This window comes from Carcharhinus amblyrhynchos, chromosome 20, assembly GCF_965287045.1.
Source record: "Carcharhinus amblyrhynchos chromosome 20, sCarAmb.v2.hapA, whole genome shotgun sequence".
NCBI classification, from domain to species: domain Eukaryota; kingdom Metazoa; phylum Chordata; class Chondrichthyes; order Carcharhiniformes; family Carcharhinidae; genus Carcharhinus; species Carcharhinus amblyrhynchos.
The window spans coordinates 9,183,698-9,199,953 of NC_137343.1; the positions used below are offsets into that span (position 1 = coordinate 9,183,698).

At 42.6% G+C, this 16,256-nt stretch overlaps 1 protein-coding gene across 2 annotated transcripts in view; it reads left to right on the forward strand.

Moving 5' to 3' along the window:
• The window catches only part of pi4kab (phosphatidylinositol 4-kinase, catalytic, alpha b), a 177,014-nt gene that overhangs the window by 91,351 nt on the left and 69,407 nt on the right, over positions 1–16,256 (forward strand). The window contains exons 26-31 of one of the 2 annotated variants that reach the window (XM_080208072.1): positions 130–211; positions 294–377; positions 3,762–3,851; positions 6,057–6,176; positions 7,638–7,661; positions 13,469–13,561. In XM_080208072.1, coding sequence (XP_080064198.1) covers positions 130–211; positions 294–377; positions 3,762–3,851; positions 6,057–6,176; positions 7,638–7,661; positions 13,469–13,561 — 493 coding nt within the window. The remainder of the gene's footprint in view (positions 1–129; positions 212–293; positions 378–3,761; positions 3,852–6,056; positions 6,177–7,637; positions 7,662–13,468; positions 13,562–16,256) is intronic. The other variant, XM_080208073.1, reaches the window with a different exon arrangement.

Consider the following 16,256-nt stretch of genomic DNA (forward strand, 5'->3'; position numbering starts at 1 on the left):
TATTTTTGAAATAAAAATCAGATTGGGAACCTTCTGGACAAGTAGCAAAAAGGGATAGCACAAATTCTGAGTTGTCTTGTCTTTTCAAAGTTACAAGTTGTATTTAGTTGTTGTTGTTTGTGATTTCAGATTCCCACATTTGTTATGGAGCGGTACTGTCCTAAAGACCATGCTGGATATTCTTCAGACGCTTTCTCTTTCACTCAGTGCGGTAAGAACCACAGCCAATGAAGCTGATTTGGTGGAAGAATGTTCTCTCGATCACCGATAATGAGATATTTTTTCCTTTGCAGGATATCCACAAGGATCAGCCTTACTATGACATACTGGATACCCCTTACAGAATCACTGTTCCCGATACCTATGAAGCCAGGGAGGTAATGTCATCTTTCATTTCCAGAAACATCAGTGTTTATCTGAGGTCAAAATAAAAATGATACATTGAGTGGAATCTTACCAAATTCTTCACAGTGCCTGGCTCAGACAGAAGACTAGTGTGAAGCTCTCCAGCTCCATAGACCAGTTTTCCCACCAGACTTTGTGCCTCTTAGTTTTAAACAAAATGGGAGGATGTGGCTTACGCTGTCACTGGCGGGGAGGGGGCTCGTAGGCCAGCAGAACCAGCTGCACAGACATCGGGCAGCCATTTATAAGGGGCACAAAACATTAGAGCAAAAGATAATCTCCCCACCATTGAAGTGTCAGGCTAACCTGTGCCAGGGGGCAGTGCCTAGCGATGCCCCTCTCCCCTGGGGGGCTATACTTATTGCGCCCCAGAGGGATCCCCTTGTCAGGCTTAAGTTTTTAAAAACTCGTCAAAGTCGCTTTGGCAAAGTATGAATACACCATCAGGGTGAATAATTTGGCGAGGGGTCTACTTAATTAATTAAGTGAACCGCACGTTTTGAGTCGCATGGGATTTTGTCTGCACTTTGCTGATCCCGTGCGTGGGGAATATGGAAACAGAATCCGGTGGAATGTTTGAAAGCTCTTTTTTTGCCATGCTTTAATGATTTGCTTTCCTCTGCCGGGCAGCTTGTAACCTGTTGTAATAATTCCTTTACCAAACAGTAACTGCTCAGGGGAAGCAAGTGTGATGGAGTAAACCATTTTCTGCACCCCACCTCTCTCCTCCCCCCCCACCTCTCTCCTCCCCCCCCACCTCTCTCCTCCCCCCCCACCTCTCTCCTCCCCCCCCACCTCTCTCCTCCCCCCCCACCTCTCTCCTCCCCCCCCACCTCTCTCCTCCCCCCCCACCTCTCTCCTCCCCCCCCACCTCTCTCCTCCCCCCCCACCTCTCTCCTCCCCCCTGCCCCCCACCCCAAACACCTAAATCACTCTCACTTTGTCCTTCCCACTACTAGAGAAGGCGTTGCCTTAGCTTAGATCTACCTTGCAGCCCTGTCAAAGATTATGAATTCGTCAACATCAACTAGCCTTTATATAGCTGATTCAACACAAAAACATCGCAAGGAACTGTACAAAAATGTATTCAGGCCACACTTAACACTGACATTCATGAAGTGATATGAGGATGCGACCATTAGAAGTAAAAAAAAATTTACGGGATGTCTTAAAGGAGGCGAGAGGTGTGGAAGTTTAGACAGGGAATTCCAGAGATTAGGGCCTAGACAGCTGATGACAATAATGAGGTGAAGGAAATTAGGAATGTGCAAGAGTTCAGAATTGGAGGAAGACTGACTTCTTGGAAGCTTTTTGGACTGGAGGAGACTACAGATAGAGAAGGGTAAGGCAGTAGAGAGATTTAAGCACACGAGGATGAGAATTTGAAAGTGGTGTTGTTGCTGGACCAGAAATCATTGTAGATTACCAAATGTCAAACCCTCAGTATGCTTGTCTTGCAAAGTATTGACCGTGAAGTAAATGCTGCCCAGTGTGGTTGTCAAAGGTTGGGCACTTTGATTCTATTCTTATATTTCCTATTTGCTGTTTTGCCCTGGTTGAATATTGTGGGCATGGACTTTTGGGAAGAGCTTGATGGGTGAACCCTACCTCCTAACACCAAGGAACATTGTGTATGCAATGTAAACTGTATGCATTATGCAAGTTAATTGAAACAATGTCTTAAACTTGACAGAAGATCCACAAAGTTGGAATTTGTGCACATTAACAACCTGCAAGAATAAAAACTTTTGATGTTGTTGTCCTACTTCCACCAGGTGGCTCCTCTCGCACAGTCTGCTCGAGACAACCCACTTTGTGTTTCTAGAATTAGTTAATTTATATGCAACCTGTGAAGCTACATGTAATTAGCTCAACTAATGCTCTTTTATACCTAACACTCCTTATTTGAGCAGTCATGATTCTGCCATGCCTCTAGGGGGTTTGTCAATAGGACTTTCTCAGTGTAGTGACCTAATACAGACACACCTGCAGCTTTGCATGTTCACCACTTGGCGGCAAATTTGTAAGGTCCCAAAGTGGCAGAACAGCTTGTTTATACCTACAGCATTGCTAATCTGTTCTGAGAAGGACTTGCTTTGCCCAGGTTTCTCCAACAATTCACTAATATTTATAATGCTGTTTGCCCTTACAGCACACTGCAAATGACAATGATGGGTGGCACAGTGGTTAGCACTACTGCCTCACAGTGCCAGGGGATACGGTTTCAATTCCAGGCTTGGAGTTTGCATGTTCTCACCATGTCTGCGTGGGTTTGCTTCGGTTTCCTCCCACAGTCCAAATGATGTGCTGGTTAGGTTGCATTGACCCGAACAGGTGCCGGAGTATGGCGACTAGGGGAATTTCAGAGTAACTTCATTGCAGTGCTAATCTAAGCGTTACTTGTGACTAATAAACTTTAAACATAAATGAAATGTCTTCGTTCCAGGGCATTTGAAAAGCCCAAAGTCATGAATAACAACATGTGAGAACATAAAAAATAGGAGTAAGAGCTAGCAATACAGCCATTCAACCCTGTTCTGCCATTCCATATGGCCATGGTTGATCTTCTATATCAACTTCACTTTCCCAACTTATCTCCATTTCCCCTGATTCAGTCAGTGCCAAAATCCATTAATTCCAACCTTGGATGTACAATGTTAATTCCAGCAAAATACATCTTTCGCCACCTACATTTGGCCCCCAATACTGATGATACCAGCAGCACAAGACAGGCTAACCGCCAAATACAACTGTGACTCATAATATGGCTTACTGCATAGTGAAAAGTGTCCCTGCTGCAATACGTTGGTATTATCCAGCCTTATTTGCAGCTAAACTGAAGTTGCCATGCCTTTATTTTTGCATCTTTTTATGATCAATTTTAAGAAATATGAGTTGTTTTTATTTACGTTTCATAGGACACATTAGCAAATCAATAATTGACTCATTTCCGAAGCAGCTGTATGAATGTGAGAAATAATGTGCAAGGGAATGCTTTGTTTGTGCATAAGCGTTTCCATATACATATCTTTTATAGAAGATATTTTAAAGCTGTTTAGTGCATTAATAACATTAGTTTTTAGAAATTGTGTGAGAGTAGTATTATAGAATCAGCACAACAGGAGGCCATTTAGCCTGCCCTGCCTGTGCTGGCTCTTTGAAAGAGAAGTCTTGCATAATCCCGCATCCCTACTTTTTCTTTGCTGGTAACCCTATCCATTCCTCATCCTTAAGCTTCCGCCTAATTCCTTTTAAATTTATTTTGTAATTAAGATGTTCCAGATCTCAAGCAGTTGCAAAATAATTCGCCTTGGTTAAGCCTAATGGATCATTGATTTTCTTTCGCCTCCCCTCAGAGTATTGTCCGAGATTTTGCTGCTCGCTGTGGTGGGATTCTGCAGGAGGCGATGAAATGGGCCCCATCTGTCACCAAATCCCATCTTCAGGTAAGCTGCAAGCTCATGTCTTGCAAAGCACATGGAATTGGAGACAAATTGAATGAAAATTGGCTGGTACTTAGGAGATGGCAGCTTGCATTTATATAGTGCCTTTACTATATGTAGCGGGTGGCATGGTGGCACACTGGTTAGCACTGCTGCCTCACAGCGCCAGGGACCCGGGTTCAATTCTGGCCATGGGTCTGAGTGGAGTTTGCACATTCTCCCCTTGTCTGCATGAGTTTCCTTCACAGTCCAAAGATATGCAGGATAGGTGGATTGGCCATGCTGAATTGTCGCTTAGTGTCAGGGGGTTAGCAGGGTCGGTATGTGATGTTACAGGAATAGGACCTGTGGTCAGTGCAGACTCAATGGGCCAAATGGTCTCTCTCTGCACTGTAGGGATTCTATGATTCTATTGCCAAAACATTGAATGTATTCAAAGGGCAGCTAGATGTAGCACTTGGAGCAAATGGGATCAAAGGTTATGGGGAGAAAGTAGGTTCATGCTACTGAGTTGGACGATCAGCCCTGATCGTGACAAATGGTGGAGCAAGCTTGGAGGGTCTGCTCCTATCTTGTATCTTTCTATTTTTCTATGTAGTACAATGTCCCAAAGTACTTCAATGATGCATTATCAAACAAAATTTGACACCAAGCCTCAAGAAAATATTTGGACAGATAACCAAAAGCCTGGATAAGAGGGATGACTTTTTATTCTAATCAGAAGGATGTGACTAATGGCATCCACTACCTTTTCACTATTTTATCAGTGACTTGGATGAAGGAATCAAGAGTGTTTTATCCAGCTTTGCTGACCACACTAAGTTGTAAGGTGCAGTCAGTGCTGCAGAGTGGAGCAGAAAGTAACAAGAGGATGTAGACAGATTAAATGAGAGAACAAAACTGTGTGGCAAGTCGAGCTCAGAATGAGGAAGCATGAGACCACCTGTTATAAATCCAAGACAAGCAAAGCAGACAATTCTCTAAATGATGAAAACTCAAAACTGGGAAGGAGCAGGGAGATTTGAGTGTCTTATGTTCTTATGTGCACATCACAAAAAGCTAGTGGACAGGTGCAGGAAGTGATCATAAAAAGGCTAATAGGACATTAGCCTGGTGGCTCTGTTGCCTCATAGCGCCAGGGACCCAGGTTTGATTCCTTGCTTGGGCCACTGTCTGTATGGAGTTTGCATGTTCTCCCTGTATCTGCATGACTTTCCTTTGGGTGCTCCGGTTTCCTCCCACACTCCAAAGATGTGCAGGTTAGGTTGATTGGCCATGATAAATTGCCTCTCAGTGTCAGGGGGACCAGGAGGGTAACAATCTGGGGTTGTGGGGATAGGACCTGGATGGGGTTGTTGTCGGTGCTGGCTCAATGGGCCAAATGGCCTCCTCCTGCACTGTAGGTTCTATGATGCTGTGAGAATATAGGCTGTTATCCCAAAAGGACTGGAATGTGAAAGTTGTATAGACATCTCGGGAGTACTGCATTCAGCTGGGCAGTGCATCACAGGAAGAGTAAGGGGTGCAGTTCAGATTTACCAGAATGGTAAACAGGTTAAATTATGAGGATAAGTTGCATAAGTTTGCCTTGAAGTACAAAGAATTGAGAGATGAACTCATTGAGGTGCTTAAAATGATGAAAGGATTTAATTGGGGAGGGGAAAATCTATTTCCCCTGCTGGGAAAAGAATATAAAGAAATAAGATTAGAGCTCGACCATTCTGGAGTTAAATTGGGAAGCACTTCTTCACACAAAGGACAGTATCAATCCAAAACTTCATTTCCCTAAACAACTGGACACTGAGGGTAGGTTGAAGCTTTCCAAGGTTTGAGATGAATAGATTTTTCTCAGTTAAAAGCATTGATGAATATAAATCAAAGGCAAGTAAACGCAATTCAGGTATATTTCAACCTTGATCTAATTGAATGTCATTTGAGGGACTGAATGATTCATCAGGAGTATGTTGCTATCTCATGGAGTAAAGAGAAATGTTGGCATTTTTTTCTAATTACGAATCCAAATATTGGAGAATTTAGGGGCACTTCTAAGTTTAAAGACTAGAATTTTAGGCTGTTTAGTATCAGTATGATGAGTGTTTCTGGAATTATGCTATGCAGCTAAAATTAATCTTCTGATCTGTTTTTTGATTGTGCAAACAGTTTGAATGCAGAGTTATGTAAAGAGTGGCCTTCTGTACTTTTTTCTAGGAATATTTGAATAAACATCAGAACTGGGTATCTGGTTTGTCTCAGCACACTGGCCTCGCGATGGCAACTGAAAGCATCTTGAACTTTGCTTGTTACAACCGACAGAACACCACACTCGGGGTACGTACAGCAGAACTGGTACTGAAACATATCGAGTTGCTCCTGATGTGGATGAGCTGTACAATAGTATTACATTTTTTTCTTGTTCTAACCCCTCTCCTATTCCTGATTTCTCTGTTCTCTGTTAATTAAATGAGGTGACCCCACTGTACTAAAAAGCCAACTGCTGAATAATGGAGACATGGATTCCTTTGGACATCCATCCTGCTCCGACGTGAATTTAATGAGGGTAGCGCAGTGGCACAGTGGTTAGCACTGCTGCCTCACAGCGCCAGGGACCCGGGTTCAATTCCGGGCTTGGGTTACTGTCTGTGTGGAGTTTGCACATTCTCCCTGTGTCTGCATGGGTTTCCTCCAGGTGCCCCGGTTTCCACCCGCAGTGCGAAGATGAGTTGGTTAGGTGGATTGGCCATGCCAAATTGCCCCTTAGTATCAGGGGGACTAACTAGGGTAAATACATGGGGTTATGGGGACAGGGCCAGGGTGGGATTGTGGTTGGTGCAGACTCGATGGGCCAAATCTGCACTGTAGGGATTCTATGAAATTTAATATCATGAAGGTGAGGCACAGATTAGAATTCTGCTCTTGCCATTCCAGGGAAATTCTTAAATTGTTTCTACTCAAAAGAGCAACATCTGCCACAGCAAAGCCAACAACTCAGGCACTGCAGTCTGCGATTGAGTACTTTCTGCTGACAAATATCTGGGTGTAGTTTGTTGTCTTAATCTCTCAATTAATCAAATATGTGGCACTTGGCATTGGAGAATAGGTCAAAAAAAACAGCTGGTTTAACTTCAAAAGCAGAATACTGCAGATTCTGGAAATTTGAAATATAAACAGAAAACAACTCTCCAAGCTAAAAATACATGGCTTTGGAAGATTGTCTGTTTTCCATTCCTGTCCACATTCTGTTGGGCAGCAATGATGAATGAAAACCAACATTGAGCAGGGCTGCAATGTGATCCCTTGTGATCAAGTGCGTCTTAACATATCGCTGTCATGAGCTCAGATGAAGGACGTCACTTGGGTGAGTGAGAATTGTTACCCCAGCAACCATTAAACAGAGTTGGTGGAAAAATTTAATTACAGATACATCACCTCACTGCATGTGTCAAAGTATTTGTTCCTCCTCCATTCTCTTGTTGCCATCACAGATTGAGCTCTTTCCACTTAATGTGAAACACTTAGAATAGAATCAGTGAATGGTTACTGCCCTGAAGGAGGCCATTCAGTCCATCATGTCTGCACAGACTCTCTAATCAAAGCTCTACACAACTGGACCATCCTGCCACTCTCACTCTCCACAGTGGAGCCCTTTAGTTTTATTTCAATCTTTCAGTGAAATATGTTCTTTTGGTTTCTATTATATGTTTTATTTCCTCCATGAATTAGCCTTGTGATGTGGTTATTCCTGTTTTTTTATGTTCATTGATAATCCTGCACTGTGTGTACCCTCCACAGCTGCCATCTTCCTTTGATACCCAGGTTTGTTACAGCAATAACCAGCATCTTAGACTTGTTTTGTGGGAGTTTTAGCTTCTCATTTCTTTCACTGAAACAAAATTATCTACCAGTAAACACTACGCTAAGCGATTTGGACACAGTTGTAAGCAAAGGTTCTCATTCTACAATATTAATGCAGTAGCCTTAAAGCGATTATAATGTTTAAAATAGACATCTGTCTCCTGCTGAACCAAACTCCTAATTTAATTGATTCGGAAAGGGGAAAATTCTTTTATGAAGTTAACACATTATGTGGCATTTTTATCCACTAATGGCGTGACTCAAATGGAAGCTAAAACATGGATTTTGGAAGTTATAACGTTAGTGCGTGCAATCTCAGTATGTCAGAGTGGATTTCTGATTGTAGATCTTTAACTGTGATCTTGGGGTGAAATGCCATGCTTGTTCATGATCTCGTGGCTGGTGTGTGTAAATCACCCATGGAGAACATTTCTTGATTGGATTTGATAACTTCCTGATGATTCCTGCTCATTCTCTGAGTTAAATCAAGATTCCAATGAAGCCTTTTATAACACATCTTTTGAGTGATCTATGAAGAATGGTAGTAGCATTGCTATTCACAAAATTTAATTTACTTCAAAAGTAAAGAATAATAAGGTCTAGCAGCACAATGGTTAGCACTGCTGCCTCACAGTGCTAGGGACCTGGGTTTGATTCCCGGATTGAGTCACTGTGCGGAGTCTGTACATTCTCCCCATGTCTGCGTGGGTTTCCCCCGAGTGCTCCGGTTTCCTCCCACATTCAGAAAGATGTGTTGGTTAAGGCATTGGCCGTGCTAAATTCTCCCTCAGTGTACCCAAACAAGTACTGGAGTGTGACGACTAGGAGATTTTCACAGTGATTTCATTGCCTACTTGTGTCACTAATAAATAAACTTTAAACAAGTGACAAGAAAAACTAGTTTGTTCGTTGTTCAGACTGCTTACTGTACCCTGTAGAATTCTCCTTTCTGAACTTAAAATATGTGGACAGGCTTGCATGTTGGGAAGGCACAGAAAGAACACTGCTTGACATCCTAACGTTTGATGATGGTCGTGCGCCTTCATCGGTGTGTACTGAGTTAGCGGATTCCAGCAGATGGTGAGGGCACAGCTTTTGTCTTTAGCAATCCCCTAACCTGAGATTGCTGCTGAAAGCTGTGTACAAACTGCTTGTGTAACATTTGGATCGAGTACACAATCAGGCATTGGGGACCCTGAAGCTCCCCACAGCTACATATCCTGCTGTCATACCCTGTTTACACTGTCCTCTGGGAATGGCCACTTGAATGAGGAAGAATCAGAAGAAATCTTTCTGAACAAGAGTTAACACCTTCATTTGATGGGGATGGAGGAGAAAAGAATGCATTGCACGCTGCTTTTGTTTGCTTTCTTCTCTACAAACTTAAATACAAATGGAAGGATATGCTTAGGGAGGCCGTATTTAACTATTAGCACAGGAAATGTTGTGTGGCGAATGAATTGGCACACTCTAAATCACAAGGCGGAGAATTATACACAGCTCTCCTAACTGATTTTTCAATAGATTGTGGAGCTAGCGAATATAATAAATGCCCCTTAAAAGTGATTGCTGTTTCATTTTTAATACATTTTGCCAAATGAGGTGTGTTATAAATTGCTTATCGTGTTTTCTTAAAGTGCTTGACACTTAACAGGTGGTGGGATGGAATGTGATTTGAAGTATTTGAAGTATAAGCTTGAAGTCTTATCTTTGAATGTGCTTTTCTGTGTCATCAGTGTTTCGTTCTGAAGGCCAGCATTGTTGAAATGATAAAGAATTACCTGTAAAGATGGGATGTGCCATGTAAGACAATCTGGTCCTGGATTCCGGGCAGTTGTCCAGCTGCATTTTACATTATTTGCTTTTGTTAATTATAAGGAACTAAACAAGCTAAGGCACGGTGGCACAGTGGTTAGCGCTGCTGCCTCACAGCGCCAGGAACCCGGGTTTGATTCCTGCAGAAGTCTGCACATTCTCCCTGTGTCTGTGTGGGTTTCTTCCAAGTGCTCCGGTTTCCTCCCAAAGTCTTGAAGACGTGCTGGTTAGGGTGCATTGGCCGTGCTAAATTCTCCCTCAGTGTACCCAAACAGGCGCCAGAGTGTGGCGACTAGGGGATTTTTACAGTAACTTCACTGTAGTGATAATAAGCAAAGAAGAACAAAGAACAACACAGCACGGGAAACAGGCCCTTCAGCCCAACGAGCCTGTGCCGCCATTTTAACAATGTGTTTTTTCTCCTCCACCCTTGACCCATGTCTATGCTTATGGTATCCCCATTGGAAACCAGATTAAGGGGAGAATAATTTAGGGACAATTTGTTACACGAATCAGCCTAAGAGCACATCTTTGGGATGTGGGAGGAAACCGGAGCACCCGGAGGAAACCCATGCAACCACAGGGAGAATGCACAAACTCGCACAGACACTGGCCCAAATCTGCACAGCAAACAGTGACAGTCACTGAGCTGTCGTGTTGCCCATCTGTTGGTCCAGTTTAAGTGTACACAAATGACGTGAAGTACTAGGCTACTCTCAAAACATCCAAGAGCAGCCCACGCACGACCCACCGCGTGAATGCCCCTTGTTAGACAACAAGGTGCACCTGTGGAGTAAAAGAGAAAAACATCAACACATGTAACAGTTGATTTCCAGGAACGTCCCGAGGCTCTGATCCTTATTTAAAACAGTCTCCTATAACCCTCCATCCCTATTTCGCTCGTGTCTATCTAAGTAAACCTTAAACAAGTCCAGCATGCCTGCCTCCACCACCTTACTTGGCAGAGCATTCCATAGCCCCTCGACCCTCTGTGTGAAAAACCTCCCTCTAGCATCCAAATTATACCTCTCCCCCCTCACCTTAAGCCTGTGGCCCCTCGTGATATTTGTCTCCAATCTAGGAAAAAGCCTGCCACTGTTTACTCTATCTATACTCTTCATTATCTTATACACCTATGTAAGCCTGCTTGTGACACTAATAAATAAAAACTTTAAAAAAACTTAAAGCTATCAGTACTGGAGATTATTATGAAGTATAAATAATTATAGGTATTTTAAAAATATTAATTCTAAGGCATTTCTAAAACATTTATAAAATATAAATAGGGTGGTTTACAAGACCAATATTGTCTGTAAAAGCTTATAAAATGATACTGTAAATGCTTATAAACTGCCTATATTAGTTTTATTAAATGTTGATGCTGCAAATGTACTGTCACTGATTCATAAAATATTGATACTATAAACCATATTAATATTGCAGATTTTTAAAATGATATAGTAATTGTAGGTTATTTGTAAAATGTCAACAGAAAGAACTTGCATTTACATAGCGTCCTTCATGCCTGGGTTTGTTTCAAGCCATTTGAGTAAACTGGAGTAGCATTTCCTGTGAGCTTGGAGCTCTGCAGATCCATTGCACATTGTGTCTTGTACTTCTGGCTGGTGTGAGCTGGTGCCTTTGGGAAAGAAATCCCATCCTGTGGCTTAAATACACCTCCAGGTTTACCTGTGAAGACTAGCCTCTCGGTTGAGCACAGATATTTTCAGCTGGGGAATGAAGGAAATTAGAATGGGAAGGGGAATACTCTCCGTATGAAATGAACAAAGCGGCTCTTTATAGTGCCAAGGCTGGACAGGTTTGCATTAGGTAATTTTAGCTCTTATACCTTGTAACATAGTTTAACTTCATTATTTATCGATGAGCTTGAAAATATTAACTGAATTTACTGTCACTATTTACTTTGTCAACTAATTAAAATCAGGACATGCAAAATTTTGTAACTTTTTTAATTCTGTGAAATAGTTTCTGCATTAGGTAGATTTTTTTAGATAAATGCATTGATAGTTATTTTAAATGAGTTCACCCTGTTAATCTGTTTAATTTTGTAACAATGGGCTGTTTGCATTTTGATACTGTTTAGTACCAGCTTTCCTGCCTGTGGATTTGATTGAAACTGTTAAATAGACGACAGTCCCAGTTTTTAAAATCAGTCAGTAATTAGAAACTGTCATCTTCTTGGGCTGCATTTGATCCTTGGGTCCCCTGGTAGTGCCACACTGCATCACTCATTTGCAAGATTATAATGTTGGGTATCTGGCATGGTGGACCTATTGGGCCAAGCGGCCTGTTTGTGAATAGTTAGAAATGTCTGCTTATTATTGATCCAGACAAAATGGCATATGCATCCGTGGAAGATACATGGCTATGATCTCCAAATATTCAAGCTTAGTGAGCGTTGCTTTGGATTGTTTGGTCTGAGCTGTTGTCTCCTAACTAGGGTCCCAGATTTATTTGTTACTTCAATTTGCTTAGCTTAGTTGAGTCATTTACATTCACTAGTGGCAGGGCTGAAGGTTTTTCATGCTGGGAATTGTGATCACTGTATTCAAAGATAGCTAACATCTGGCTAAGCCCTCTTTTTGATTTGATTTATTATTGTTACATTTATACAATGAAAACTATTGTTTCTTGCGTGCTACACAGACAAAGCATACCGTATATAGAAAAGGAAAGGAGGGCGCAGAATGTAGTGTTACAATCATAGCCAGGGTGTAGAGAAAGATCAAGTAAATGCAGGGTAGGTTCATTCAAAAGTCTGATGGCAGCTGGGAAGAAGCTATTCTTGAGTCGGTTGGTATGTGACCTCAGACTCTTATATGTTTTTCCCAACGGAAGAAGGTGGAAGAGAGAATGCCTGGCATCTGTGTGGTCCTTGATTATGCAGGCTGCTTTTCCGAGGCAGCGGGAAGTGTAGGCAGAGTCACTGGATGGAAGGCTGGTTTGTGTAATGGACAGGGCCCTGTTCACGACCCTTTGTTGTTCCTTGCGGTCCTGGACAGAGCCAGAGCCATACCAAGCTGTGATACAACTGGAAAGAATGCTTTCTTTGGTGCATCTGTAAAAGTTGGTGAGAGTCGTAGCTGACATGTCAAATTTCTTTAATCTTCTGAGAAAATAGAAGCGTTGGTGGACTTTCTTAACTATCACATAGGCATGGAGAGTCTAGGACAGGTGGTTGGTGATCTGAACATCTAGAGACTTGAGGCTGTCGACTATTTCCACTTTGTCCCCGGTGATGTAGACAGGGGCATGCCCTCTACACTCTTTCTGAAGTTGATGACTATCTCCATCGTCTTGTTGACATTGAGGAGAGATTACTGTCATTGCATCAGTTCACCAGATTCTCTATCTTTTTCCTGTACTCTCCACTATAAGTTGTGGTTCCAATTACCTGATCACAGAATAACATTTATTTTGGTTCTGATTAACAGCGGACAAGGAAGTTGCAACCCCAGGAACTGTGATTTAAATACCAAAACTTTTTTTTTGCATAGTTGTCACAGTGACTGAAACTAAAGGAAAAGTTATTTTCTCTATACAAATTTCCTTCTCTGTGATGGTTGATGCATTTTACAAGACTGGCTGTGCTGAACTAATTGGATAAGGATCTGGTGACAAAATTTTAATAATTTCATGTTAAGAAATGGCACCAGGTATTATCTCATTCTAAGTACTGATGTTGAATGAAAGTCAGAGATTTTAAAGAAACCTACTGTAATTTATAGCTTTAATAGTAGATATGTTCTCTACAATCTCAAAATTGGATTAAAAATCAGAATTATGTTTGTCATGTAGAATTGTTGCAGAAGGCTAAAACTTCAAATTTATCTCGTTTTTTTGTCACTAATTGCTTATATTTCCCATCTCCCGATTGAGAAAATTGTGTTTTACACAAGGAATGTTTTACATGTTCATGTGTTATTCTGCAGGCTACTCAGCTAACTGAAAGGCCTGCTTGTGTGAAAAAGGACTATTCCAACTTTATGTCTTCCCTCAATCTACGCAATCGTTCTGCAGGAGAGGTAAATGCAGATTTTTAAAAAAGTATTTCTTCACCTTTTGTTTTTGTTTGTTTTGAGCCTTCCAAAATCCAGAGCTAAAGTGCATTAAGAACTAGACAGAGTAGATGCAGGAAGGATGTTCCCAGTGGTGGGGGAGTCCAGAACCATAGTTTATCCTGAATCCTTACAGTCTAAGGATTCGGGGTGAACCATGTAGGACGGAGATGAGGAGACATTTCTTCACCCATAGAGTGGTGAGCCTGTAGAATTCATTACCACAGGAAGTAGTTGATGTCAAAACATTGAATGTATTCAAGAGGTGGTTGGATATAGCACTTGGGACGAATAGGATCAAAGGTTATGGGGAGAAAGCAGAATTAGGCTACTGAATTGGACGATCAGCCATGATTGTGATGAATGGTGGAACAGGCTCAAAGGGCCAAATGGCCTCCTGCTGCTCCTTTCTTCAATGTTTCTGTGTTTCTAATTGATGTTTCCTGCCCACTGCCAATGTTGCACTGAAACCTGTGGGAAAGAAGTAGTGTGGATTTAACATTGGTCTCAGGATAGCCTAAAGTGGTTTGCATCCAATGAAATGCATTTTAAAATGTTGCTATGTAAAGACACTCAGGGCACCCTGTTGACTAGGGTGTAGATCACATCTTTATAAAAGTAGGTAGCAGATCAGATAATATAAGCTTGAGCAGTGTAACTTCTTGGGCTACTTTTATAGGAGGGGAATCTTCCAGATTTCCCCTTTTCATTGACAATGAAGTTTAAATTTGTGCTTGTGTCACTCTCTGGGAGGCAGAGAGTGGGTGTCAATGGGTGCTGTTCAGATTGGCGGATGGTGACTAGTGGAGTGCCCCAGGGATCGGTGCTGAGGCCTCAGCTATTTACCATTTATATAGATGATCTAGAGGAGGGAACCGAGTGTCAGGTGTCGAAATTTGCTGATGACACAAAGATTGGTCGAACGGCAAATTGTGCGGAGGGTGTGGAAAGTCTGCAGAGGGATCTAGATAGGCTGGGCGAATGGGCGAGGACCTGGCAGATGGAATATAATGTTGGCAAGTGTGAGGTTGTCCACTTTGGTAGGAATAATGGTAGGAAGGACTGCTACTTACATGGCGAAAAGCTGCAGCATGCTACGGTGCAGAGGGACCTGGGGGTCCTTGTGCATGAGTCGCAAAAACCCAGCCTGCAGGTGCAGCAGGTGGTCAGGAAGGCGAATGGGATGCTGGCCTTCATAGTGAGGGGGATTGAATATAAAAGTAGGGAGGTCTTGCTGCAACTGTACAGGGCACTGGTGAGGCCGCAGCTGGAGTAGTGTGTGCAGTTTTGGTCGCCGCACTTGAGCAAGGATGTTTTGGCCTTGGAGGGAGTGCAGAGGAGGTTCACTAGGCTGATACCGGAGTTGAGGGGGTTGAGCTATGAGGAGAGGCTGAATAAAGTGGGCTTCTACTCGTTAGAGTTTAGAAGGATGAGGGGAGATCTCACTGAGACGTACAAGATGATGAAAGGGATGGATAGGGTAGAGGTGGAGTGGTTCTTCCCGCTCAGAAAGGACAGCAGGACTAGAGGGCACAGCCTCAAGATAAGGGGGGGGCAGTTTAGAACAGAGTTGAGGAGGAACTTCTTCACTCAAAGGGTGGTGAATCTCTGGAATTCTCTGCCCGTTGAGGTGGTGGAGGCTGCCTCACGAGTAGATAGGTTTTCGGTAGGCAAGGGGATTAAGGGTTATGGGGAGAAGGCGGGAAAGTGGAACTGAGCCACTTCAGATCAGCCATGATCTTATTGAATGGCGGGGCAGGCTCGAAGGGCTAGATGGCCTAATCCTGCTCCTATTTCTTATGTTCTTTGCTAAGGGTTATGTTGCTTTGGGATAGGATCCTGCATCATGATCATGGATAGGGAGGTTTGAATCACTAGATGATCTTTTCCTGCTAATCATTTTGTTATTGCTCCTATTCACGTCCAAGGAATGAGATTAATGGGAGATTAATCTGTTTTGGGCTAGTTGAGTGCTGAATAGGGACGGCACAGTGGCACAATGGTTAGCATTGCTGCTCACAGAGCCAGGGACCCGGGTTCAATTCCGGCTTCGGGTGACTGTGTGAAGTTTGCACGTTCTCTCCATGTCTGTGTGGGTTTCCTCCCACAGTCCATTGCAGGTTAGGTGGATTGCCCATGCTAAATTGCCCTTAATGTCCCAGGATGTGCAGGTTAGAGGGAATGGTGGGTTAAATGGATGGGCTAAGAAGATAGGGTAGGGGAAAGGGCTTGGGTAAAATACTCTGTCAGAGAGAGTTGGTGCAGAATCGATGGGTCAAATGGCCTCTATCTGCACTGTAGGGATTCTCTGATTGTATTGGCCAAGATACCGGTAGAATTTTCTGCATTCCTTTAAAAATGCCAGGGAAATGTTTGCACCCATCTGAGCGGCCAGATGGATTTTCCACTGAAGAAGCCATTAGAAAGACGGCATCTCTAAAAGCGTGGCGCTGCCGTCAGCACTGCACTGTTTCAAACCTTGGTTATGTGCTCAAGTCCTGGAGTGCAGAGTTGAATCCTAAAGCATTCTGATTTGGTGTGTGCTGAATAAAAGACATAAAATAATTAGTTTTAAAAAAGATAAGGTGAAAAATATTATGTTTTAGTGTATTGCTTTGCTGAAATTGTATCACTTTAAACTTCACATGGTTCAGAATATTCC